This window comes from Ctenopharyngodon idella, chromosome 6 (genome assembly GCF_019924925.1).
Source record: "Ctenopharyngodon idella isolate HZGC_01 chromosome 6, HZGC01, whole genome shotgun sequence".
In the NCBI taxonomy this organism is placed as follows: domain Eukaryota; kingdom Metazoa; phylum Chordata; class Actinopteri; order Cypriniformes; family Xenocyprididae; genus Ctenopharyngodon; species Ctenopharyngodon idella.
The window spans coordinates 3,877,105-3,903,846 of NC_067225.1; the positions used below are offsets into that span (position 1 = coordinate 3,877,105).

At 36.2% G+C, this 26,742-nt stretch overlaps 1 protein-coding gene across 14 annotated transcripts in view; it reads left to right on the top strand.

The window, feature by feature from the left end:
* The window catches only part of ptprfa (protein tyrosine phosphatase receptor type Fa), a 244,120-nt gene that overhangs the window by 116,292 nt on the left and 101,086 nt on the right, over positions 1 to 26,742 (top strand). For all 14 annotated transcript variants that reach the window (XM_051896608.1, XM_051896606.1, XM_051896609.1 and 11 more), the window contains one exon: positions 26,078 to 26,266. In XM_051896608.1, coding sequence (XP_051752568.1) covers positions 26,078 to 26,266 — 189 coding nt within the window. The remainder of the gene's footprint in view (positions 1 to 26,077; positions 26,267 to 26,742) is intronic.

Sequence of the window (26,742 nt, forward strand, 5' to 3'; positions counted from 1 at the left end):
ATAGCACGGCACCACGGGGCACAAATTTAGGGTGTTTGTCTTTTGTAATATATCTGTGCACTAATCTGGGGAATTCAGTTAGAGGGAGGAAAATTGTGGGTTTATATGATGCTAACTGTGTTTGAAACTGGGCCACGCTCTCTCATGCTTTCAATCCAAAGTGTTGTTAAATGTGCGTTCTGAGCCACGAATCAGCAGGTGGGATGAACCTGTGCAGGAATTGGGTTTGTAGGTTAGGTGTTTTGTCTGTGATCTCATTATATTTAGAGCAACATTTCTCACGTCCTTTGGTATATATCAGTGTTCTTGTCCACAGACTAGCAGATTTTCTTGGCTGGTTATTACTAAAACAGTTTTCTCAAATTTGAGCGGTGTTTATTGACAATTACACAGTGGAACACATGGTACTAATCAAGCATGAAGATTAAGCACAACATGACAATAAGAATAAATCAGCACTAATTATGTTGCTTCTGTTGAGGGTTTATTCATTTACGTTTTACTGTTTAGCCAAGTTGTGCAATCAAGTCTTCTCTTCTTTGAGCCAGTTCTGTTTGTATCTCATCTCCTCTTTCTCTCATTTTGTTTGTTTTCTCATCTCATCTTGTCTTGTCTTATCTCTACTCTTTTTCCTGTTATATCAATCTTTTCATCTTGTCTAATTTCATCTCATCCCTGCTCATTTGTTCTTATCTTTCTCTTCTATTCTTGTTCTGTTTCTCTTCTCTTGTTGAATTATCTTTTCTCTACTCCTTTCTTTTCTGAGCCTGTTCCTTTGACATTTAATCTCATCTGGTTTCATCTTGTCTCATTTAATCTCTCATTTCATCTAATTTCTTCTCTTATTTTCTCTTCTCTTCTTTGAGTCTGTTCTGTTTATGTATCATCTCATCTTTACTTGTTTGTTTGTTCTTGTCTTTCTCATCTTTTCTCGTGTTGTTTATTTTCACTTCTCTTCTGTCACACATGGTGACTCAACCTTTTTTTTTTTTTTTTTTTTTTATGGTCCTGTTCTTGCTGCTATAACTAATGATTTCACCTAAAAGCCCAAAAAGAGAAATGATCAGCATCTAAAATTTGAGCTCAAGAAGTACAAGGCCTTTTCAAGATCTCCTGAAAATACAGCATGCTCCACCATCCAGGAATGGAAAAATTCCTCTAGGTATCTTTTCCCAGAATGACAGGAAGTGTCAACTGGAGTGACATAAAATTGCAACTTATAAGTGACATAAATGTAAAACCCGTACACAGACGTCTCCCCTGACAGAAAGCCAATATATAGCATCGCTTTCTTTGCATGCAAATAGATGAGGTGATTCAGGCAGGTAATTTTATCCCATAGACATTTGCAAATGTATTTTTCCCACAAAAGTAATTTCTTATCGGCAAACATGTTCTGCAGACAGACACCATATGTTTATTTCTCCCCTCTGCTCGCCGGCTTACATCTTGAAGCTGTTAGAAAGGTCTTTCCAAAGACCAGCTAATGCGTATAACAGGGCAGTGGGCAGAAATTACAACATGCCATTTCCATCCTGGCATTTCACACACACAGAGTTGCTGATCCATGACATAGGTTTAGTTTCCAGTGGTTGGCAGGGGCCCAGTCCCCCACTGAGCTGAGTTAGATTTTAGCAAAATATCAATTACTCAGCTCTCCATCAGTCGTGTACTGCAGCAGGGTAAACACACACCTCCTTCCTCAGCATCACTGGGCTACCTGCCATATACACCTGCAGGAGACATTTAACACTACGAGCAGCTAAATTCACCATCAGATCACTGCATATGTGTGTGTGCGTGTGTGAGCATACTGACGGAGGTTTGTTAAAAGATGTCTATCTATCTATCGTTCTATTGTTCTATCATTCTATCTGTCATTCTATCTGTTGTTTTGTGTCTTTCTAACTATCTATCATTCTAAAATGTTTAAAGCAAGTAGTAAAATACAGTAAAAGTCATGTTTTACAATATATTTATTATTTAATATTTTTTCTTTGTATCTGCTTCTATATAACAATATGTGGTAATAAAAATTGGGTTTGTTGGTTAAAACTCACCGCTTGAAATCACTGTTGTTGAATCCACACTACAGAGCAAAAAAAAACCTTTTAGTACCGACGTCACAATTACGTCACAACATTAGCTGGAGGCAAAACAAAGGGAAAACTGGAGGCGGACAATACAAACCGGCACATAGTCGCGGCTACATAAGGAGCTTAAAATGTCATCTTGTTGTGTTGTTGGGTGCCAGAATCAACGGAGTACAGGCTCCAATTTGAAATTTTATCACATACCTGCTGCCACTGCCAGACAATAAAAACAAAACGATGACAGTTGTGGTTAAACGCAATAAAATCAACGGACTGGACAGAAACGATCAAAAATGCTTGTGTTTGCAGCACACACTTCATATCATTTAAGGTTAAATAAACTATTGTCTTTTGTTGGTATGGATTATGGTTTGGTTACGTGTCTAAAGATTTCTCATGTATGCCCACCTAATTAGAAACCGGAAATTTCGGACAGTGAGTGATCTTACATATTCAGATATAATTGCTAACAAAACAAAACAAGCTAACAAAACTTGCTAGCTAGCGTTAATGAAGTGGTCAGAGGAATCGTTCTGCCACCACCTAATCTCCGCCCCCAAAAAACGTCACAATGTTTACTAACTGAAAAGGGGTCTATAAGCCCACTGCTGCAGAGAAAGAAAGAGCCAGATGAGGAGAACAGACAGAAGGTGCACCTGATGCTGCAGGGAAGAGTGGGTGACTGATGTCTGTGATCAGAATGTGCAGCGCAATGAAATATGAATGACGAAGAACACTCACCAGCTCTGTTTGAGGAGGACCTACAGAGTCTTAATCACATGCTCGCATGCATAAACACACATGCACATGCTGCTGTTGCACTTAGTGAAGAATATGCATAAATGATCAGCATTACATTTGAATGAGCGCAGCTAAAAACAGCCCTTCATATATCTCTTTATCTGCTTCTCTTGTTCTCTTTCCAGCTGGTTACAACTGTTAAATTACTGGGTGGTACCGTGGTATCTGTTTCTGATATGGTAATTTTATATTTAGGGCCAGATTTACTAAAGGTTGCGCCAGGGCAAACCCTCTTTTGCCATCAAAAAATTACTGATTTACTAAAGACACGCAGTGAGAAATTCGCGCTGAAGAGGCATGGACGTGGTTATTTTTGAGGCTGAACTTATTGCATATGCATTTGTAGGAGTTTCCCTTTCAGACGTAACATTTATGGGAGGAGAGTATTTAAATGAATCATGCAAGGTGATTTACTAAGATTTGCACTCGTCAATTTACTGGTGTTTGCGCCCAAAAAAGCCCGTCTTAAACCATACGCTAACCGGCAGATTGTGTTGGTCATTATGGAAATGATCCGGCTGCGTCTGTGTTCTATAATTTGCGCGTCGTCACATGCAAATCTTTCCACTCCTATCGGCGCTTTTTTGGAATTGCGCTCTCACGCTAATTTGCCCTGTTTAGTAAATCTGGACTACCGTGAGACAGCATGACTATATCATATACTGTTGTAATCCAACGCAGTAAAAGGCATTTTTAAAAAGTCATTACAGACATGTAACTCAAGCTGTTATGGCTCATTAATTCAGTTGTTTATTTGTTAATGTTTTCTTTGAAGTTCAGAATGTCACGGTAACCTTCGTTTGCGTTCTCATTAAACTGCCGTACTGAATCTGTGTCTTCCGAGCCTCTGTAATCTCTCTGTTAGTGTGGATGTTGTTTGATCAAGATGAGAGGCACAGAAATATAGAATGCTTGAAATCTTTTCCTCTAAGCATTTTGATTCTCTTCTCCACCTTAAATTGATCTGAGACTAGCTGTTGAATAATTGACACTGGAGGAGATACAACAGAGGAACACGTCTCATTTCAATTGATGTTGGGACTAAATATACAGGGAAATGTGTGCCGTAGCTCAGAGATAGCTTTTTTTTTCTCTACACATATCATGTATTATTGAAATGAAAGAGTTTGCACATTAGAATTTGCTTTTGATGAAGAGCTATGCATGCTCTTTCAATCAGTCTTCCTCAGAAACATCACGTCTAAAGCTGCATCAAAGCATGAACTTTCCAACTGAATGACTTTCTTTTTCTGTAAAACACAAAAGAAGATATTTTTCAAAATACCCAGGTTCCTCATAAGAAATAAAGTCATACAGGTTTGAAACAATGACAAAATAGAATATGTGAAAGAGATGCAGATATTATTAAGATATTTATGATTAATCATTATGTTTTGTAATGGATTTCCTTATGGCAGTGACGACTGGCCCTGAATTTAATTCATTTTTTATTGGATCATAAATTCTAGTTAAAATCTCATTGCTTGTGAACATGGCATGCTTCTTAAATGGTTACCAATTTAATATGTCTTGTTAAGCTGTGAGACTTACGACAGACATTAATGATGGTGAATTGAATCCGCGTTATAGGCATATGTGTGTCTGTGACTGGTTTTCTTCATCAGGTTTCAGGCCGTCAAAGCACTTGACCCCTGAGAAGGCATTTCAGTCGTATTTACATTGGTCAGTAATTTCAAATGCTCAGTGTTAAGCATCATCAGCCACGGTCATAAATGAAGAAAGAGCTTCAATTTGGCTTAATTTCCCTAAGGATGTGCGCGGTATGACCTCATATCACAGACCACGGCTCAGCTGTCTTGCACTCAAAGCGACGGTGTCACTGAATGCTGAAAGAGATCCTTCGAAACCCTCCAGACTTCTTTTCACAGAAGATACTGCTTTCCTACAAACATGTACTGTGTCATGTATGTTCAGACCCTCAGGCCAGAGCATTATGAAATTCACAAAAACATGTTCTGGTCATATTAAATCCCACAATCAAAATAAAAAAACAAATATATTTTTTCAAAAAGGAAATTAGGCTTATCATTGGACAATTACAATTATTGGTAACACTTTACAATAAGGTTTCATTAGGTAACATTAGTTAATGTATTAACTAACATGAACAAATAAACCATTTGTTACAGTATTTATTAATCTTTGTTAATGTTAGTTAATACAAATACAGTCGTTCATCTTCTCTTCTCAGTTCTGTCATGAAACTCTAGATGGTGCAGGCTGATTGGTTCTTAGTGTAAACTGATGATATTCTCAGTGTTAACTACTTGGCACAAGCTGATTGGTTCATGTTGCATCTGCAACCAATGAGATTGCTGTTCACAACATTTAAATGGCTTGTTAGCATTCACTATAGCAGTTTGCAGCGCACTTTCAGAGTTCTTCTGAAACCCTCCACCTTCCCCAGCTCCAACTGTATAGATCTGCAATGGGTAATTTATATATATGCCATTTGTACATAAGCAATATGTCTTACATACGTAGAGCAGCGTATCAGCGTATGTATTAGCAGTAGCAAGTTCCTGTACTTGCTCTGCAGCAGCAGCAGCAATAATCAACAGCAGCAGATCTATTCCGCCAAGACCAAATACATTAACATTGTCATTTCCATTACCATGCTAAAAATCTTCTGAGTTGTCATAATAGAACTAATGTTAACAAACACAACTTTTGATTTTAATAATGTATTAGTAAATATTGAGATTAACATTAATTTAGATGAATAAATGCTGTAGAATAATTGTTCATTCTTAATTCATGTTAACTAAACCAGTTAACTAATGTTAACTAATGAAACCTTATTCTAAAGTGTTACCCAATTATTTGTGACTATATTCATGACTATATTTTTTGCCCAAATTCTCAATGCACTCATTTTTTTTTTCTCAATAGTTCTCATTATTTACTTAAAAAAATACTGTAATACAATGATTTTTTTTAATGTGTATAAAGGCCATACAACAAATAATACCAGTTAACTATAAATTCTTCACTTCAACTTCAATATATGTTTTGCAACATTGTCTTTTGATTTTGGGATTAAATGTGACCCAGACATGTTCTTGACAGGTTTTGTGAAATTCCCGACCCATAAGATGTAATTTTGAACTCAGCTCCATGTTCTGCTCTGATTATTTTCTGTGAAGTAAATGTTTATGCTGAAGGTGAAAAGGATGCTGGTTCATGGGTATTTACAAATCCTGTGTGTCTTGCTCTTAGTCGTTGGTATCTTTTATTCTAGGTCATTCTGCATGGCTGGATGGTATATTGTCATGATCATCCTTTGCTCTTCTGGAACCCTTGTTTCAGTCTAATAATAAAGTAGAAATGGAAGTTCAAAGAAACCGAGATATGAAAGCAGTACAAGACTGAGAGGGCATTGGTTCATTTCTTTTCTAGCTTAGCGACACAGCAGTGTGTGAAGTAACCACAACAGGAGCAATAATTTGCCCTGCTGGGGTGGAATCGGTCTGGCAGAGAAGCACTTTATTACGGAGGCAGTTAGCCATGTATTTGTTCAATTGTTAAACTGTATAACTGAGATGGAATAGACTAGAAATGGACCGTTCGGAATGTCCTGACCACTTGACCGGTAAACTAACTACCTCATTACCTTCAGTGAGATATAAACAGCGAAAAGTCTAACATGTTAAATGAATTACTGTAGTAGCACAGCGAATAATATCTGCATTCTGATGAACCACACATTTCCAAGACATTGTATCTGCTGTATCTTAACAAAAGCTAAGCTTTTTTCTATTTTTTTTTTTTTTTGAATATATATTCATGTATATATTCAATATATATATACATGAATATATGAAGACTTCAGATGCAAAAGCCTCTAAGTTCCATCTGAAATTTTCTTCTAAAATGAGCATTTTTATCAAGCTCGTATGTTTATGTTCAGTTATTTCACTTTAATGGCAATGAAAATTACCTATTAATTGCCATTAAAGTGAAATTACTGAACCTAAACATACAAGCTTGATAAAAATGCTCATTTTAGAAGAAAATTTCAGATGGCACTTAGAGGCTTTTGCATCTGAAGTCTTCATATATTCATGTATATATTCAGTTCATGTACATATTATTTATTTATTCATCTTGTACAGTTTGTATGGATGTTTTGGATTTCTGAAAACCTTGTTAATGTCAAAACCTGCAATAAATAATAAAATAAATAAAAAGCTTATTCTTTAGAATTCCTTAGAAAGCTTTAAAGCTTTCCACTTCATTGGTGCGGCTGTCATTCGCACCTTGTGCATGTTTGTTTATTAAATATTCTGCCTCTATTTCACACATTTAAATCCCCCAAATCAGCACAGAAATGTGACTTTAAGTAACTCTTTAGTTTTGCACTGAGAATATTAAGAATTTCTTAGTACGAGAAACCTATGTGCCTTTAAAAATGTGTTAATGGCTGAAATATGAGATGGCAATTAAACCGTTGTGCATGTAGAATGTAATTTCCGCATGCCAGAAAAGAATGTCTGTTTCAGAGGCGCCAGTTAGGTGCCATGGTGGAGTCCTGACCTCTGACCTGTCTGCGTCTACTGTTCAGTAGATTAAAACAGAGAAATCCAAACCTTGAGCTGAATCCATGTGCATTTCAACATCAGAAACCTCAAGAATCATCAGAATCCACAAGACCTATTGTCTTATTCACTTACTGTCAGGCAAGAGTCCACAAGAAACAGAAAGTCACTAGACTGGGGGATCTGTAGGTGTTTAAATTATTGATGTCTGTGATTTACACACACGCACACATTATATATAGGGTAAATACTATATACACACTACAATAATTATTTTTACTTTTACATACCGTTCAAAAGTTTGAGGTCAGTAAGATTATTTTAATGTTTTAAATCTTGTCTTCTAAGTCTCTTCTGCTCACCATAACTGCATTTAATGAACAAAAACACAGTAAAAACTGTAATATTGTGAAATTATATTACCATTTAAAATAACTGTTTTTTTTGTTTTTTTTTGTTTTTTTGTTTTTTGTGAATATATTTTAAAATGTAATTCATTCCTGTGATGTAAAGTTGGATTTGGATTCAGCATCATTACTCCAGTCTTCAGTGTCACATGATCCTTCAGAAATCATTTTAATATGCTGATACCTGATTATTATCAATGTCGACAATAGTTTTGAGGAGACTGTGGGAACTGGGCCTTAAATCTGTTGGCAGTCACTAAAAAAAAAAAAAAAAACTCTCTTCAGTGTATTTGATTACCTGGTTACTGTAGGGAGATACTGTTACTGCAGCAACTGTAAAAACACATCAAGGCTTTCATACATTTATTACACGCTACAGCACTGCACACTGATCATGAGCACAAAGTGAAGGTAACTCTATAGGATTCCTTTGAAATTCCACAGGCTTTTTCACTGACTTATGTCTTAGTGGTGTACTCTGCTAATTTGCAATGTAGAGAGAGTGTTAACCATAGCCTCGGGTACACGGAGACACTCGCAGAACAAGTGTACTGGGTAACATTAGGTGTTATATAAGGAGCAAAGGAGAAGCATGCAGCTAAGCATGCTGGGTAGTTAGCGCTGCACGTCACCTCTAAACCTCATCATTAGACTGTGTGTTGCCGTCAGCCCTGAGGCTTTCTTTATCTCTCTCTCTCTCTCTTTCTCTCTCATTGCTCGATCCTTTCTGCTCTTCTGCGCTCTGTTCAAGGATGCATACCTGCAGACGTGCTTCGTCTCGCTCTGTTATTAACCGGTTACATAAAAAAATAACATTCTGGCAAAATATTTTTCTACAGCTAATACTCTGCAACAGTTTATGAAAGTGGGAAGGAAGAAGAATCTGTGTTTACTTTCGTTGCTGATGTTAAGCTGCTTTAAGAGCGATGTGATTATATTTCTTTCTTGATTATCCTTTCTAATGGATGTGGCATATTTTTCAAGGTGTATTTTAAGTATTGGCCGATCTGTATTTGTGCAGTTATATAACCTGTTTAATGGGTATGCGATTTTGTCCTGTTTCAAGGCGTGCCACAGGAGATCCAATGTGTTTGGAGTTTCAGACACATTTGTATGCTGCAGCTATTAGCCAAGAGAAACTGCAGTTTATCTTACAGCAAACAGGCCATGCACACACACACACACACACACAAAACTCTGCAGGGATGCCGGAGCCTGATAAAGAAGTAATTAAAGCTGCTGGATTTCTTATTTCAATAATAACAACTTATTTACCAGATTTTTTTTTTTTTTTCTTTTCCCTGACATTGAAAAGTATTTGTTCATTTATTATTGTAGTTTGTTTATCGATGCCCTAATTTGTGTCAAGGAACTGTTGTGTCTTGTTTTGAATTTCCCCAGACAGACTAAGAAAATTCTTGAGATGGCATCTCTGCTTTTCTTTCAGGTCAGCAAAATGTCCCATTCCCAAACCAAGACAATAACATCACATGCATTGTAAAAAATAATTGTAGCAATTTGCTATCACAACTTAAAATCTAGTGTTAGATTAACTTTACTGGATTTAACTTCAGATAACTCAAATATCCAAATTGTCATTTAATATAACTTCACATTTCATGTTGACTAAACTTAAAATTTTAAGTCAACACAATAACTTTTTAACATTGAAACAAATTTGTTTTACAGTGTGGGCAAAACATGGCTATGGAATTGAAACTCGCCTTCAGCAGATGAGGGTAATTTTGCTCATTAGTTGACTTTGTAAGATATCTCAAATTGACATTTGACAAGAAATGTTGCAAAGACAGGCGCTTGAAGAAAAATTTGATTATTTCTTGAAGAGCAGATGAAACAAAAGCTGTCAGTGTGCCTGATGTCTGATTGGCTGTTTGCTCAGATGTTCACTTTGTTCTCCTGCACACTGCTTTTCTTAACATGCATTTTGAGCGCAAATGTCTATTTGCTTTATTTTTACGTAAAATAGTGACAAATATAGAGGGTAACTTTAGGGTCTAACTTTACTTGATATCAATCAAGTCCATGTGTGCTTTTTATGCAAAGTTCACCTCCTTGGACAACAAGACACAGTAAAACATCCATTTCTGTCAGTTTTACATCAGCAAAAGGAACACTGTTGTGTTTTCTTGCTACTTGTGAAATCCTATCATTGCCACTGTAACGATAGACAAAACATGATAAAAACTTGCAGCTCGACAATTGAAAGCCGGCTCATATGCACACCGTCATTCATCTTGAAATCATATGATTCGATTTGCATCTTCCGATTGGTTTTTCTGTGGACATATTTCTGAATGGGCTGAAGCTGGGATTTAGCGGATTTGAAGTGAAAGTATTTGATGAACTTTTCTTATGTGCAGAGAGCATCCTCTCTCTTTCTCTCTCTCTCTTTCTATATATATATGTATATATATATATATTTATACACACACACACACCTACTATTATAGTAATGAATGCAACTTTCACGCTTCATATTACAGGTAGACCCCCCTGTGTCACTTTTTAACGCACAGGATACCACTTTACCATCATATTTCAATGTGCAGGGTACTCCATTGCTTTCAATGAGAAAACTTTGCCATCATACACAGACGCGATGGGCATGGGAATTTTATCATCATGATGAAATTATACATTAGGGTATAATTTTGCCACTATGACATATGTGTTGGAATGTGCTTTTCAAATTAATCAGTTAGAATAATTTTATTTACATTTATTTTTTATTTACACTATTTAGACATTTATGAGCACATAAGCCAGCCCCAGTCCTAAACCTACTCATTTGTGTATTATATCATATAAAACACAGTATATAACTGGTAGATGCAACTACAATCACCATTTATTCAAAAAGTACAAATATTCCAAGTGTTCCGAGGCCAAACAAATCATTTGTGTGCGGAATAGGGATGCAGCGATTAACCGATTTCGCAATTAACCGCGATTTAAAACGTCACGGTTAATTAATCGTAAAGGCTCTGCTACACTGCCTGTTTCTGTTGTATAGAACTGTTGCAACTTGCACAAAAATGAAAACAAAGTTACACTAACGGTGCGCCAGCTTAAAGTGTCGTGCTTATCAGAGACATGGAGGTTACTACTCCACACACTAGGCTATGGCAGAGGGAACAAACAGTGAAGATTTATTTCCACCAAAGAACCCCACCACCGTTTTTAACAGTTTTGTAATTTTCACAAACATTTCATGACCCCTACAATATTTTGTTGTATGAATATCTGAACATGCAGTATATCAAAAGAAAGAACAGAACCTCTGCTTTTAAACAAAAAAACATTTTTTCACCATGTTTCCAAGTCCTCAGGTCCAAAAGAAATGTAAAAGGAATGCACAAACTGAAAACACTAAATAATTTTGTGATTATTTCCATTTGTTATTTTCAAAAGAGAAATACTGACATGGATGTTTATGGTCACCTTTAATTCCAAAGGGAGAGATGGACTTTTGTTTGTCTTTATAATTATTTTTGTGCTGTATTATTAGGTATTCTGTTGCAGAAGGCAGCAATAAATAAACTTTAAAGAGTGTTTATGTGATTTTATACATTAGTAGTATTGTGAAATTAATGAATGCATAATAATCATGATAATCGTGAAACCGTGATTATTCCTCAGACTATAATTGTACCAACAAAATCTATAATCGTTGCATCCGTAGTGCGGAACAGACCCAAAAAAATTACATATTTGTACAAATATTGTAGTCTCTCAGTTAACATAAGATCACAAAAGATGGCATGCATAATAATTATACAAAAAGGGTTTGAGATTAAGTATAGCATGTCAAACTGCAGGACACTGCTGAAACTATTCTTTTACAAATAACTGTCTATTGCACTTTAAACAAATAGGGTACATTTTGTTGACAATACTTTTTTTGAAAAGGGAATCCCTTAATCCCCCTTTTTTGTCAGGAGAACAATTAAATAAGTGATATAAACTTTTATTTAACATAGCATGAACAGTAGCTGCTGTAGACACCCATCATTATGTTTTTTTGTAATTTTATAAATTATTTCATTTGAATGTTTATTTAATGTTCTTTGCTAGAAAAGAGACACATGATCTCCTGACATTTTCTGAAGGTTAAGCTCATTAAAAAAAGGAAAAGAGCTTCAGAAGCTTTTTACCCTATTCGTAAAAAAAAAAAAAAATGCCCAATGATGTAATATAAATTACAGATATGGACAGACAAACACAGTCCCCTCTATTCCTCCAGTGCTGTGACTCCAGTCACAAACAGCACCAACCACCAGCCTCAGATGGAGTCTGCTGACTTCTGCAAACCTCCTGGGAAGATGCTTCAAAGAGCCAGCTTCAAACAGCAGCTATTAAAGGCTTATTAGTTACTGAGATACTGTGTGTGTGTGAGCGTGTGTTGCTGTGTGTGTGTGTGTTTATGTGTGAGACAGATAGTTGAGGGGAAGGAATTAACAATGCAAATAAATTCTGCTAGCTAATTATCCTTGATGAAATGGAAAGAAGGTCAGCGCATCGGTGATGGCAGGATTGACAGAAGCAATTTAGAGGGGCAAGGAGAGCAGGACGAGGCCACGCCCTCTGACATCACTCTCTCTAGACGCCTACATCACTGTCACTGCCACTTGTGCTGGTTTCCTTTATGATGTGCTGTTAGACAGCAGACAGTGAGCTTCTGCTCGGCTGAATCTGGAACATGCTTCCTTCAAGTCCTTTGTACACCCTAATCCTTAACAGTGGCAAGTGATTTGAATCTCATCTCCACATGAACATATGCACAGTAATGATGATTCACTTACAAATTGTTTATTTTTTCATATGAAAAAACCCAACTATTTTTATATGCTAAAGTTTTCCCTTTTTTCAGTGACAAAATATAGATTGCTACTGTATATAAATGTTGTTTATGGTTCTTGCTTATAGTTGAGTGGTTAACTAAAGACTTATTTCACTAAAAAAGAACATATACATGCTTCCGGGGAATTTTTGAGTTTTGACTCTTTCAAATCAGTCTGATTTTTTTAGTTTTGATCCAGTTCATTGAACATAATGATTCACTAAAACGAATCAAATATCCCAAAGCTAAAGCCAGTGTTTTTTGTATCATTGATATACTATCATAGTTTTTGTGACTTTTTTTTTTTTTTTTTTAATTAGATTTTATTTTGAGATTTTCTGTTTTCATTTTCATTTTCATTTTAGATAAAATTTTAGTAAAGTTTTTTTGTCATTTTTAATAAAAATATTTTTTATAAAGTTTTAGTTTTTAGTTTATTTAGTTTTAGTTATTTAGCCCGTAGTTATTTACAACAAGCTTAATTCTTTATATATATTTTATTTCAGTTAATGTTTATTTTACTTGGTCAAGAAAATGGTTAACGATTTTTTTTTTTTTTTTTTTGGTTAACAATAATAATCCTAGCTGAAGCACAAACACATTTCTGTATCTTTTTTTTATAGTTTAGCAGTTCTGAATTTGCTTTTAGAAATTCAGTTTAGTCTGTGTGATGTAGACGTTCTGACAGTGAGTCATATGACCTGTTCTTTCAAAAGAACCGGCTCAGAAGAATCAAACGCTCATGAATCACTGATCATGCTGTATGTTTGTTTTTGCATGTATCCACAGAAGACATGTTGTCTTTATTCTCTTTGTAGTTCGCAGAATATTTTTATGTAATCACATTAGATTTAAATGAAAGCTCACAACTTGGAGAAAAGAAATAATACATTTTTTAGTGGTGCTGTAGATTCAGTGCAGACCGGTGTGAGACCTTGCTCCATTTAATATATGCCAGATCTGTCCTTCTCGTGAATCCCTACTTACCCCCATCACCTCTGTTTCCTCTCTTCTCCTCCGCTCATCCCCATGCAATCTGTTTTTATCTGCCAGCAGGAAGATTTTATTAAAAGCATTCAATTTCCCCAAGGGGGATCATGACTGCTCCTTGATTAAAGAGGAGATGAGAGGCTGCACAAGGAAATGTCAGCCGAACGAGGGGAAGAGAGAGGAGTGTTCTGTTTGTTTTGGTCTGTCTCTTCCTCCCAGGTGGAGAAGAGTTCATGTAGTGTTAATTAAAACAGCAGTAGCTAGAGGATGTGATCCGGACCCGGGTCCGGTCCGGTGGGGATCAGGGCCTTGATGAGGCGTGCATGTCCTACCTGAAAAACACTGCTTAGGGACGATAACAGTATTATTTAACAAGGGGCAGGAGGTTCGTCCTCCCTGAAGAAATGAAATCTCCACCGTTTAATATTGCTTCTGTTCGGGGTCTAGTTGTTAAACTCTATAAGAGCTTTGTATGGTGATCTAAAGACTCGTAATGCATTTTTAGCTTTACTTGGATAAAGTGTAGATGTGCTTTGTAAGTTTATATAACAAAAATAAAGTCATGAGGTTGTGCATTACAATGTTATTTTCAAGTTAAACTAAATAAAAAATTAGAAATGTTTTGCTTACAGGACAGAAGGGATAGATGTGAAAATAGAGGAACTTTTATATCATCCAATTGTATTTTTTTTATGACAATGCAATAAGTTCTTAAATCTGTTTTTTTTTTTTTTTTTTTTTTTTTGTCAATGCAGTTATTTATTTGAGTTTTTTTCTTCCTTTCGTTTTTTTGACAGTGTTATTGCATCAAAACATCACAGCATCATAGATGTGCTAATTGTGCTATTTTCAGTTTCTCTGTCAAAAAAATCAACACACTGTGATTGTTTTCCTCATACTTTTGTTTTGGTTGAGTAATGTACAAAATATTACACATTTGTTTTGCTACATGAATTTTGGAGAAAAAACCTTTAGGCATGGATAAATTGATAAAATTATCACTGAGATAAAATGTTTTATCTCAGGCAGCAAAACTTTTGGTGTCTCAAATCCATGTTGTTTATAATCACACAATAAATCTGATTTTTACATCCTAATGTGATTTGAAATCCTATTAAGATTAGTGTTTGTTTGTTTGTTTGTTTGGTTTTTTTTTTTTTTTTTGGGGGGGGGGGGGATGAATTTCGGTATGAATGGTCATATTGAATTTTTACAGCTGTGTCTAAGCTCATTTATACTCTTGTGAGGCATCATATTGAATGAACTACATATTGAAAGCTGACTCAGACTCAGCATGAAGCATATGCATGATACTGTCCTGTCTTTCCTCAATCACAGCTGCTCTTTTATATTTTTGGGTGTCTTGCTGACATTTACATCATTACTATGCCAACCATTTTACTGTACACACAATATACATATATCTAAACAAAACATTTGATTCCATCTAGGGCTGTCACTAATGATTATTTTGGTAATCGAGTAATCGTCTGACAATTACTCGAGTAATCGAACGCCCTCCCCTCCCCCGCGAGCGCTGGCACTGAGCCAGAGACGGATCCACTCAGTGCTGCCATTTATCACAACTATTCAATGTTTTCAACCACATGATGTTTATTTTAGGTTTCAGATATTTAAATACACATAAGTACTAGTAACAATACATTTAGAGTTTGTAAAATATACACTGAGGTCTAAGGAAGCTGCAATAATAATCCTTTCCATTATAATTAGACGACGCATTATATTCATATCAGATACATATTACATACTGTGAGTAAGGCAAAAAACTATAAAGTTTACCCTGTTCTTCTCCCAATTCACCGGACGCTTAAGTTACATGCATTTGTGTATTTCGAAAGAAGTGGATGAATTTACGTGTTGTAAATCCGACAGATCTATTCTCTGAACCGCGGCATAAACAAACATGGCGGCGCCCATCGCGCATATAGCTCAACTACTAATGCGATCACTATAAAGTTGCTCACACAACAAAACACATTCACTTACACATTTGGCTTAAAATAAATATATAACACAATAATAATTGATTCAAGTAAAGTATCAAAAGCAATTAATCATATGGTTTTATTAAACAAAACTGTCAAAATACATAATGTATTGTATTGTACAACTAATGTTCTTTATGTATTATAACAAATGCCTGCAGAGGGCGCCTGACGATTGTTTTTACACTTTACAACGCGATCTAATCCTTGTTTAATATTGGCTTACAAAATTTATCTCAAATGTCCAATTAATCTTTAATATTTGGCCTTTTCTTTACATCAGAAATGCTACAACCACTGTAATCTCTTGAACAAGAACATGTGGACTTAAACGAGGGCTTAAACTTTTATTTTAAAATCGCGACGAGCAGTTAGCACATTTCACCAAGTAGAAACATACTGTATAATGTATTCTCCTGCGTTTGTTAGAGTTTATAGATGACTTAACTTACAAATCTGATTAAATGTTGCACATTGCGTTTCCAGATGAACGTTAAAAGCAATCCAAACTCACAGCATATGCAGAGATGGAGTTTGAGACACGCCACTCATGTAAATGATAACAGTTCATGTGGAGCTGCATTTACTGTGAACGGAGCCGCTCTGAGACACACGTAGATAACCTACACGCATGTAAATAATTACAGCTCATATATATACATATTAAACCTGCAGCACATACATTTATTTAATTGATTCTCAGCCTTTGTAAATTCACAATAGCATTATGCTTTATTATGATTTTTAAATGGGTTTAATATTGTGCAGCCTTAGTAAATGGTCTAATAATGCGTTTCATGGATTCTCGTCTGTGGAAAGCACCACTTCCGGTATTTTACCGGTTACTCAACAGGGGCAAATTGAAATTGAGGATTTTTAAAAATCTAATATTCGAATTTAATCAAGGAATCGTTACAGCCCTAATTCCATCACTTGCAAAATGACAGTGTGACAGCCAGTTATAAAGATCAAACCATCACTCTTATATGTAATCCTAATGGTATTTTATGAACTAACAGTAACCAATTTTTACTCATATTTGGCCCTTGGGGGTTGTTCATTTTGGTGCGTGTGAATAAGTCAAGTACCAGGACTTAAGCAGGATTAGCATGTGTATTCTGGATCATGTGCACCAGCATTGTTGCATGTCTGAAGCATTCGCTCGCAGCCACGACCTGTGAAAACTTCCAAAGCTGTAAACGATCTGCAAGACCACCTGTCAGTCCAGACCTAGAGTACGTGTACATGTGTGATTGTAAGAGGAGACAGACTCTCTGCAGCTGAACAGCATTGTGGGTGAGGAATTCTCACTCAGTGCGTTTACATGCACCCTCATAATGCGATTTATAATATGATTTTGGCAATATTGCGATTAAACTTTACCTCATGTAAACGCAATACTTAGATCAAACAAAAGCGATTAAGCTCATAGTCCTAGTAAGCATAAACGCATTAAACTAGGTGGTGTACACCAATTTTTTAATCGCAATAAACAGGCATGTAAACACCTTAATTGCATTATTACCGCTCTGACCAAAGTGCGTATGTGCTTGGACGTACACGGATGCCGTGTGCTGTTCACACAACTTCATGAATGAACTCTGTGACATTATTCTGAAGTTTTCTTTTCTCCAAATCGCTAAACTCGGTCAACACAACTCGTTGCACAGTCTCTGCTCCGTATCTTCATCCAGATGGCACGAAGAACACGACAGCAGCGTAGGCAAACCCGGCATTGCGATGTTCATCATGGCACCTTATATTATCTAGTACATCCATAAAAATTTATTTTGAATTTGATGTGCGTAGATTGAAATAATGGCTGGTAACATGCATACTGTATGCCTATCTGAGTGTGTTATAACCATACTTATTAGCGAATAATCACAGTAATAAAAATTGCATATAAACTGGAGTGAAGAGTTCGGCTCGTGTCATGTAAACATCTTACTGCGATTAAGACCTTATTCTGATTATGAGAAATAATCGCATTATTGGTGCACATGTAAACGTAGTCACTGAGTGCGTTTACATGCACGTTTTTAAGCCGATTATGCTTAATAAGCCGACAATGAATGTGGTCATGTAAACACGGTAACCTGTTTTCTTTTATCGTAGTAAGGTCATAAACGGCTTAAGCATAAACCAGTCGGAACAGATAGTTTTTTGCCTCTTACCCTGATTTCACGCAAAATGTAAACGCATTAACCTGCTTTCTGTCAGCTGTATTGAAGTGCGCATGTGTGATACATGACAGAAACGCATCCTTAGTGCAGATTTAAAGGCATCTAGACAGAGCGAGCATTTGCAGGAAAGGAAGAAGGAAATATCATAACCGCAGACTGTAAAACTGTAAAAATGTGTTCTCATCTCTCGTGCAGCAGAAGTAGAAGTGGTTCAGTCAAAAGCTGCATCTGTAACTGCATGAGAGAATAATATATGAGCCATAAGTTTCTTGCTGACATGTTGCAAGCTTTATTTAACATCACAACTGACATAACATATGGAATACTCAGTGCCAGATATGCAAATTATTATTTTTGACATCACTACAGGGAAATAACCCGATTTATTAGTAAAGTCATGTAAACGTGGTTTACTTGCTTGGTCAGTTTACTGGTTTGCATGTAAACAGGGAAAACTGGTTATTTCAAAAAGCTGATATTTGTGAGTTATCAGCTTACTGGTGTGCATGTAAACGTGCTCACTGTGTGTGAACTGTTGTTGTAGTTCAGATTCTGAAACATGGATATGCCTGTTCAAATATACCCAGAGGAGCATTTTATTGTTCAGGGATTGATCTTTCATTGCTCAAGAGACTTAATGGACTTCATATTTATGATTTATTTAAATACCATCTCAGATGTCTCTCATAAAATCCCTAAAAATAAATACAAATCAGTAGTTGTCATACAGATATATATAGAGCTATAAAATGAATATGGATAGCAGCTCCGAGCTCATATTGAAAATCTCTGACATTTAATTGCAGACTTGGTACCTGGGAAAATCTGAGCAGTTTGAGAAATTGTTTAAATTGCTTATACTAAGGTTATAGATTTGAACAAACCTTCTAACTTTATCCCACACCAGAGAAAAAACAAATTATAGTTTAAAAAATAATAATAATAATAATTATACTAATAATATAGAAGGTTTCATACACACAAATACAAAATATCATCATGGTAACAACACTAAATAATGTAATGAACATTGATTTAACAACATAGGATGTAACATAAATCCCTAATGCTAATGTATATATATGTTAAGGAAAACTAAGAAGAAACATTGTTTCAATTAAAATCTATCAAATATGAGCTGTCACAGAGAGAATTCTTTATTTTTTTTTTTTACTGCAAATTATATGATTTGCTCTTTTTCACTTCCAAAACTGTATAACATAACAAAATGTTAACTTTAAAATGTTATATTTTGCTGTAAAATTACATGAAATGTCCCAGTAGATATATTACAGTTTTTCACTGTATAGAGTAAGGGAACTTGCCAGTAACCAATTATTTACTATAGCATTTTTACAGTCTTTTACCGTAAAAAAAAATATATATATATATTGATTCTGTGCAGTATTTAGTCCAGGAATTCACAACCTAGTAACACTAGACAATATCCTCGGGGCCTAATGTCACATTGTCTCATGTCTTTTAAATTCAGCAAAGCCCAGCAGCATGAGACACTCTCACCGACACTCGCAACCCATAAAGATCCTTCTGTCTTCCCCTGAGCAAACCCTTCCCTCTGTCTGTCTGTGTTTCAGGTGAATGTGACTCTTTTTTCATTCGCCTCCAGAAATGTCTGAGAATCCAGCAGGTATACTGAGCCAAACACCTCGTCACAGTAACACTCAGAGAACAAAAAGCCCCAGTGCGGAGGCGTCTTGTCCCCACACACACACCAGAGCTGGGCGGACAGGTCATCGTGACATGTCTGACTGAATGGGCCACTTCATTATGCTTCAGTCACACACCTGACCTGCAATGCAAAGGCAGGCTGGGTAGTGCGACAGATTTCTGTCTGCATTTTATACAGTCTATGTCTGGGTGGTATGACTGTACTTAGTGCGTGGCAGTGTAAATGCGTAAGAGATTCAGCTACATACTACAGTTCAAAAGTTAGGAATTATTAATGTTTTTGAAAGAAGTATATAATTCTCGTTAAAGCTGCATTTATTTGATTAAAAATACAGTAAAGACAGTAATAGTGGGAAATATTATTACAATTTAAAATAGCTGTTGCATATTTGAATATGTTTTAAATTGTAATTTATTCCTGTAATCAAAGCTGAATTTTCAGCATCATTACTCCAGTCTTCAGTGTCACATGATCCTTCAGAAATTATTCTAATATGCTGATTTGCTGCTCAAGAAACATTTCTGATTATTATCAATGTTGACAGCTGCTTCATATTTTTGTGGAAACCGTGATATTTTTTTCAAGATTCTTTAATGAATAGAAATTTAAAAAGAACAGCATTTGTGAAACAGAAATATTTGTAACATTATAATTGTCTTTACTGTCACTTTTTTGTCAAATTAATACATCCAGTATTTATTTGTTTAAAAAAAAGAAAGAAATGATTCATTATTAATAATTGATGATACTATTTGATCACACCACCCATCCCTAAAGACTTTAAAATGTGCTTGAGACTTTACAGTCTGTCTAAAAACAATGTTGAATCCTTAATTGTCAGTTTAGCTCTTAAGAAGTGCAGTCATGTGTTTGCACTTGGCAACACCAATATGTACTGACACACTGCTCATCGTCTGTTTTACAGAGCGTAATATGTTCAGTCTGGGTGTTTTTGATAATCTCCCTGAGGTGATGAACTTATCAGGTAAGACAGGGATGGAAACAGACAGGGAGAATGTTGTCTTTCATTTTATTTCCTCCAGCGGGCGAGGACGGGTCACCCCCGATCCCCCTGATGTGTTTTCCTGGGGGTTGCCATGGCAATAAGTTTCCATGCACATGCAGAAATGCGGCGACGGTTTGCGAGAGAGACGGTGAGGCATGTTGGGACGGCGTCATCTCCGTGGCTAATTCTTTCTGACTGACAGGCTGTCAGTTCTGCTGTGATTACAGCATTCAGGGATTACAGGGTGGAGGGAGTAATCCACAAATTCCACCGAATAATTGTGGCAGTGTTGGGGTCATGTAATATGGCGTAATATTTCCCCCTGACTAATTTGTCAGAGGTGAGCCAGCCTTGTTTCAAGCTCCTTGCATGCTTTAATTAAATACCTTGGTGTTAAATTACTGTGGGAAAATCTGCATGTATGATGCATGCTGACGTCATTGCTGTGAGCTGGTCAAAAACGCAGCCGTGCTGTCGGTGTGGCTATTCACGTCACCCTGTTATTGGAGAATTAATAAGGGTGATTGAGTTTCAAGGGTTTTCCTTTATTATTTGTTTTCTTTCTCTTTCAAGTGCACAAATGGAGGTATGTTTTCTTCAGCCATCAGATTCAACAAAAGGCTTGAAACAAGTCTTCGGGTTGGATACGAAAAGTCTCCAGAGAGTGTGACGTTTAACAACCATTCTGTGTGAAGTTTATGCAACAAAATAAACTCAAACTGACGTGTAAAACCCAGATTCAAAAGCAACTTCTTTTTAGTTCTTCAGTGCATTTTGTTTTTGGAGCACTTTGGACGATGTTGGCACAGACTACACATTTGCATTGCTGCAGGGCCTGAAACGTATTTATTTTTAAGGCAAGCAAAAAAAAAAAAAAAAGAAGAAGAAGAAAAAAAAAAAAAGATTGACACTGAAGGAGGGACCTGAGCCTTAACTAGGGGACCAGGATATCAGAGACTAGGGGGTGCATTACTGTTTTGAATTGCGGCTTTAAGCAACCACCCACAACACCCTAGCAACCTCATAACACTAAACTAAACAACACTGAGAACCCTGGCAATCAACCAGAATGCCCTGACATTGTAGCACTGGGTTTTGTATTAGACAAACACCTCTCACATTTTCTCACAACAAAACAAACAAAAAATTATTTACGGTTCTCATTTTAGTTAGAAACAAAATAAATGTCAATAATCTAGTCAAAGCAATAATGCTTTGCAATAAAGCATTAATGGAGTAACATTCTAAAGAAAACTTAATATTTAATGAAAAATGTTTTTTGACGTTGACTAAAATAATTCTTTGTCATATTTCTGGAATGAGAGCCACTCATTCCAGAAATGATCTGGAATCTCATTTGAGGGAGAATTTGAGGGAAAAAAATTGCACTTATATTGAAATCTCTGATTTTTGTTTTTTCAACAGTTATATTGGTAATACTTTATTTCAATGGTCCACTTTAGACATTAAACTAACTATAAGTAACTTTGCAACTACATGTCAACTTACTATCATCAGCGTATTAGACTGTCTGCTTAAAGGGTTAGTTCACCCAAAAATGAAAATTCTGTCAGTAATTACTCACCCTCATGTTGTTCCAAACCTGTATAACCTTCGTTCATCTTCGGAACACAAATTAAGATATTTTTGATGAAATCCGAGAGCTCTCTGACTCCTCCATAGACGGCAATTTAATTACCACTATCAAGGCCAGAAAGGTACTAAAGACGTTGTTAAAATAGTCCATGTGAATACAGTGGTTCAACCTTAATTTTATGAAGCAACGAGAATATGTTCAGTGCTTCCAGGTTCTACGTCAGAACAGAGACTCAGTATTGGCCAGCTCCTGCATCAGCATCACACGCATGCATTGTGCTGCTCACATGAACAGCGTCTGCCAATACTGAGTCGGCATTCGGACATAAACATGGAAGTGCTGAGCGTAATCAGCATAGGAGTATGACACAGAAGAGATGAAATTGTTGCATAAAGTCATTATTTTTGTTTTTGCGCACACAAATTATTCTCATCGCTTCATAAAATTAAGGTTGAACCACTGCAGTCACGTTGACTATTTTAATGTATTTATTACTATTTTGATGTATTTAGTACCTTTCTGGCCTTTGAAAGTGGTCATTTAATTGCTGTCAATGGAGGAGTCAGATACCTCTCGGATTTCATCAAAATATATTAATTTGTGTCCCGAAGATGAACGAAGGTCTTATGGGTTTTGAACGACATGAGGGTGAGTAATTAATGACAATGAGACAATGAGAGTTAGTTGACATGTAGTTGCAGAGTTACTTAAAGTTAGTAGAGTGTCTAAAGTGGACCATCAAAGTAAAGTGTAACCGTTATATTTTATTTCAGCTTTATTTACATAAATGAATACAATTTTAATAGTTTTAGAATTAGTTATCGATAACAGCACAGACTTTGGCATCCTTGTAAATCTGAACACCCTGTTGAGATCTCTTTTGCAAATTTAGAGGAGACATACTTGAGATTACTGGGGTGTTTTTTTTCAGGAGCAACATCTGAGGATTAGGAGACTTCCTCAGAAGTCTTTATTTGCTACATTTAATTGCATTGCTGGCAAGGAGAAAGAGTTGAGATATTAAAGAGATCTCATTTGTGATTTTTTTCTTAACCACTACACCACACATGATACAATAGTGCACAATAGTATCTGTCTCAAACCCTCCTTCCCCCGTGGCAGTGACCTGGAATGGACGATTCTTTTAGAACCTGAAGGTGTATCTCACTGCAGCTGGTGTTGGTTTATTCCCACTGGGGTCTATTACCAAACCTGCGTGTCTCACAAAGGCCTGTGGTGCATAATTGCGACCCTACAGTGACCTTACCAAGTCTTTCCTACAATGCACCTTCTCAACAGAAAACAAGCACAGCAGGACGAGGTGTTCCTCAGGCACATGTTCTCACACACAGCGAGCTCTCCAGGCAGTCTCCCTCACCTAATTTATGCATATTCTCTCAGTGCAGGGCTCATGCTAAGCTCTTTATGAAGGCTTTCCCAACTTTTCCTCCTATTGTCTCTCAGAGAAACTCTCCAGCTGTAGTGTAGCATAAAAGAACATTCCTGTGAGAAAACTAAACTTTAGCGCTTCAGTGACGCCGTAATTTAACCACTGAGGAGTCCGGTTTCGTCATTGTGTTTGCAAAGGAAAACCCATAAACAGTGTTTAACTGTTTCAGTGCCAAAATGGAATGTGAGATGTTGAATATTTTATTTTTATCTATTTATTTGTTTGTATATTTATTTATTTTATTTATTTATTTTCAAATCATGACTGGGATTTGAACCCCAAAAAATCTTAATTAGTTTTTTGTCTTGTTTTCCAGTAAATATCTTAACATCCTTAAAACATTAGATGTTAAGACTTGTTAAGAAAAGTGTTGTTGTTTTTTATAATTAACGTAGGAAAATTTTATGAGATTTATAAAACTAGCAACTGTTTGCCAATTAGGGGTAAGAAGAAAAAACTTAATTCAAGATGTTTTCTTTGTTTTCTTTCTTTATCTTACACAAATCTTGTTTTAAGGACATTTAGATATTTTAGTAGAAAACAAAAATACTGATTAAAAAAAATGAATGAAAGCTGAAAGATAAAATGTCATGCTTTGCTGCCAGTAGAAAAAGTTGCACTTTTTATAAGTGTTCACACTTGTTCTCTTTAAAGAATCAAGGTCAGACTTCTTTTAGATGATGCAATGAAAAGAATTAAGTGAAAAAGAATCCAGATCCTCTTCAATTCACATTGTATATGCAATGGTAAAGCAAATCAAACTCAGAGCAGCTCCCAAGATTGAGTTTAAGTGGAGCGTTAAATCAAGTTCACATCAAATCGCCATTTTTGATAACCACACTATACCATATCACAGTTTTGATGTTATCTCTATTAATTGAGCAGCCCTTGTGTGTTGGTAAAGCTTAATTAGCGTATGAAGGGAGAACAGTTAGAACATTTAGTCCCGTATGTTTCCTGTCTGCACCTGCTGTTCTTAATGATGTTGATTTGCATGAAGTAGTTTTATCCTCCATTATCTGCTAGCAGTGAGAGTGTGGTGACCGCAGGATGCTGTTTGGTTTTTCTCTGATTGTGCTTATCCACTCCCCATTTCCCATTTCAAATATGCATAGAAACACTCAAAGCACATTATGTAAACTTCTGTGCTGTTTCTTTCACTTACCTCTCAACCACATATCAGAGAAACAGGGCTCTCTGCCTCATAGACCCTGTTTACATCTGGTAGTGACATCCATCTCAAGTAATTGAAATCACAAGTGGGAAGCACTAAATGCGAGTGTAAATGGTGTATTGAAGACACATTTTGATCGGATCAATCAAGCCTCTTTCAGAGGTGGTCACATTGTATTGTGTTGTGTAAACGCTAATGTGCTCTGATGCATCCTGGACAACAGAGATAAATTGTTGAAAAGTGACAGTAAAGACATTAAAGTATCCCGAAAAATGTATCACGGTTTAAAATATGAAGCAGCACAACTGTTTTCAACATTGATAATAATCAGAATTGTTTCTTGAGCAGCTAATCAGCATATTAGAATGATTTCTGAAGGATCATGTGACACTGAAGACTGGAGTAATGATGCTAAAAATTCAACTTTGATCACAGGAATTAATTACATAAAATGTATTTCAAAGAAAATAGTTATTTTAAATCATAATATTTCACAATATTGCTGTTTTTACTGTATTTATGATAAAATAAATGGTGAGCAGAAGAGACTTTTTTTTTTTTTTACTGACTCCAAATATATATATATATATCAAAATATCATCTTTTGTGTTCAACAGAAGAAAAAAGTCATGAAGGTTTGGAACAACATGAGGGTAATTTTATGGGATGATAGACGTAGTTGCTACGACTAACAACATATTAAGTGATGTATGTAATCAGAGACTCTCCGCTTGATGAAATGCATTTGAAATGCATAATAATACCAGGTGTAAACAGTAGTGCCAAAGAGGCATGTGAACATAACATTTAATTCTACCATTGCATTTTAGTAGTAATGATGCCTAATTTAGAAATGCCAACATTAGACTTCCTGTAGTCAAACTGTGGGTCAGGCAGAGCCAGACGTTCAGTGAGGTGTCACTGTAGCCGGAGGGAAATCACCCCTATCACCCTCATATATCCATGACCAGAAACACCACGGGCAGATTAGTCACGCCTCGGCCCGCTCGTATTTACATTAGTAGTGGATTTCACACCGTGATCTCTACTTCACCTCTGTGTCTTACAGTCACGCATTTCAGCTGCTACAGACCGCTCGCCCCGGGTGGTCCTGCAATCGAAACATTCGTAAGAGCTGTGCTTTAGAAAAACGAGCCGTGCCACTTTTCCAACCGAAAAAGCACAGCTTATCGTGCAATTCTGTCATGTGTGCTGACGCCTCTTTTTTTGTCGTTTTGTGTGTGTGTTTTCCAGAGGACCAGATCCCTCACGGCTTCCCAACCATAGACATGGGTCCACAGCTGAAGGTGGTGGAGCGAACACGCACTGCCACCATGCTTTGTGCCGCCAGCGGGAACCCCGACCCAGAGATATCCTGGTTCAAAGACTTCCTGCCTGTCGACATTAACAGCAGCAATGGACGAATCAAACAACTCCGTTCAGGTAAAAAAAACAAAACAAAAAAAAACCTGTAAGCACACAAAAGCCGAAAAAGCTTGAAGAATGAACTATAATGAGTGCACTCGCTATTTGCAAAGATGATGATTGCATACATTGAAGCCGGCGTTCCCTGCTGAACATGAATATTTTTTTCTAACCTCCTCTTTTTTAACCTCGACAACAAAGATAAAAGACCACAACAGTGAGCTAACAGTTTTTTTTTTTCCCACAACATATTTTCCCAATCATTTTCTCCATAAGGATTTCAGAAAATTCTTCAATAAAGAGTTCTAAGCCTTGAACCAAACCAGCTCCCAGATGAATCACATTGATGAAACACTTGAAAGTATTTGAACATTTTTTTAAAACAGACTGTGCACTTATTTCATGAGGGATTTATGAAATTGAATCAGAAATGACAATAGAAAATTATTGCCTGTACACTACTGTTCAAAAGTTTAGGGTCTGTAAGATTTTTT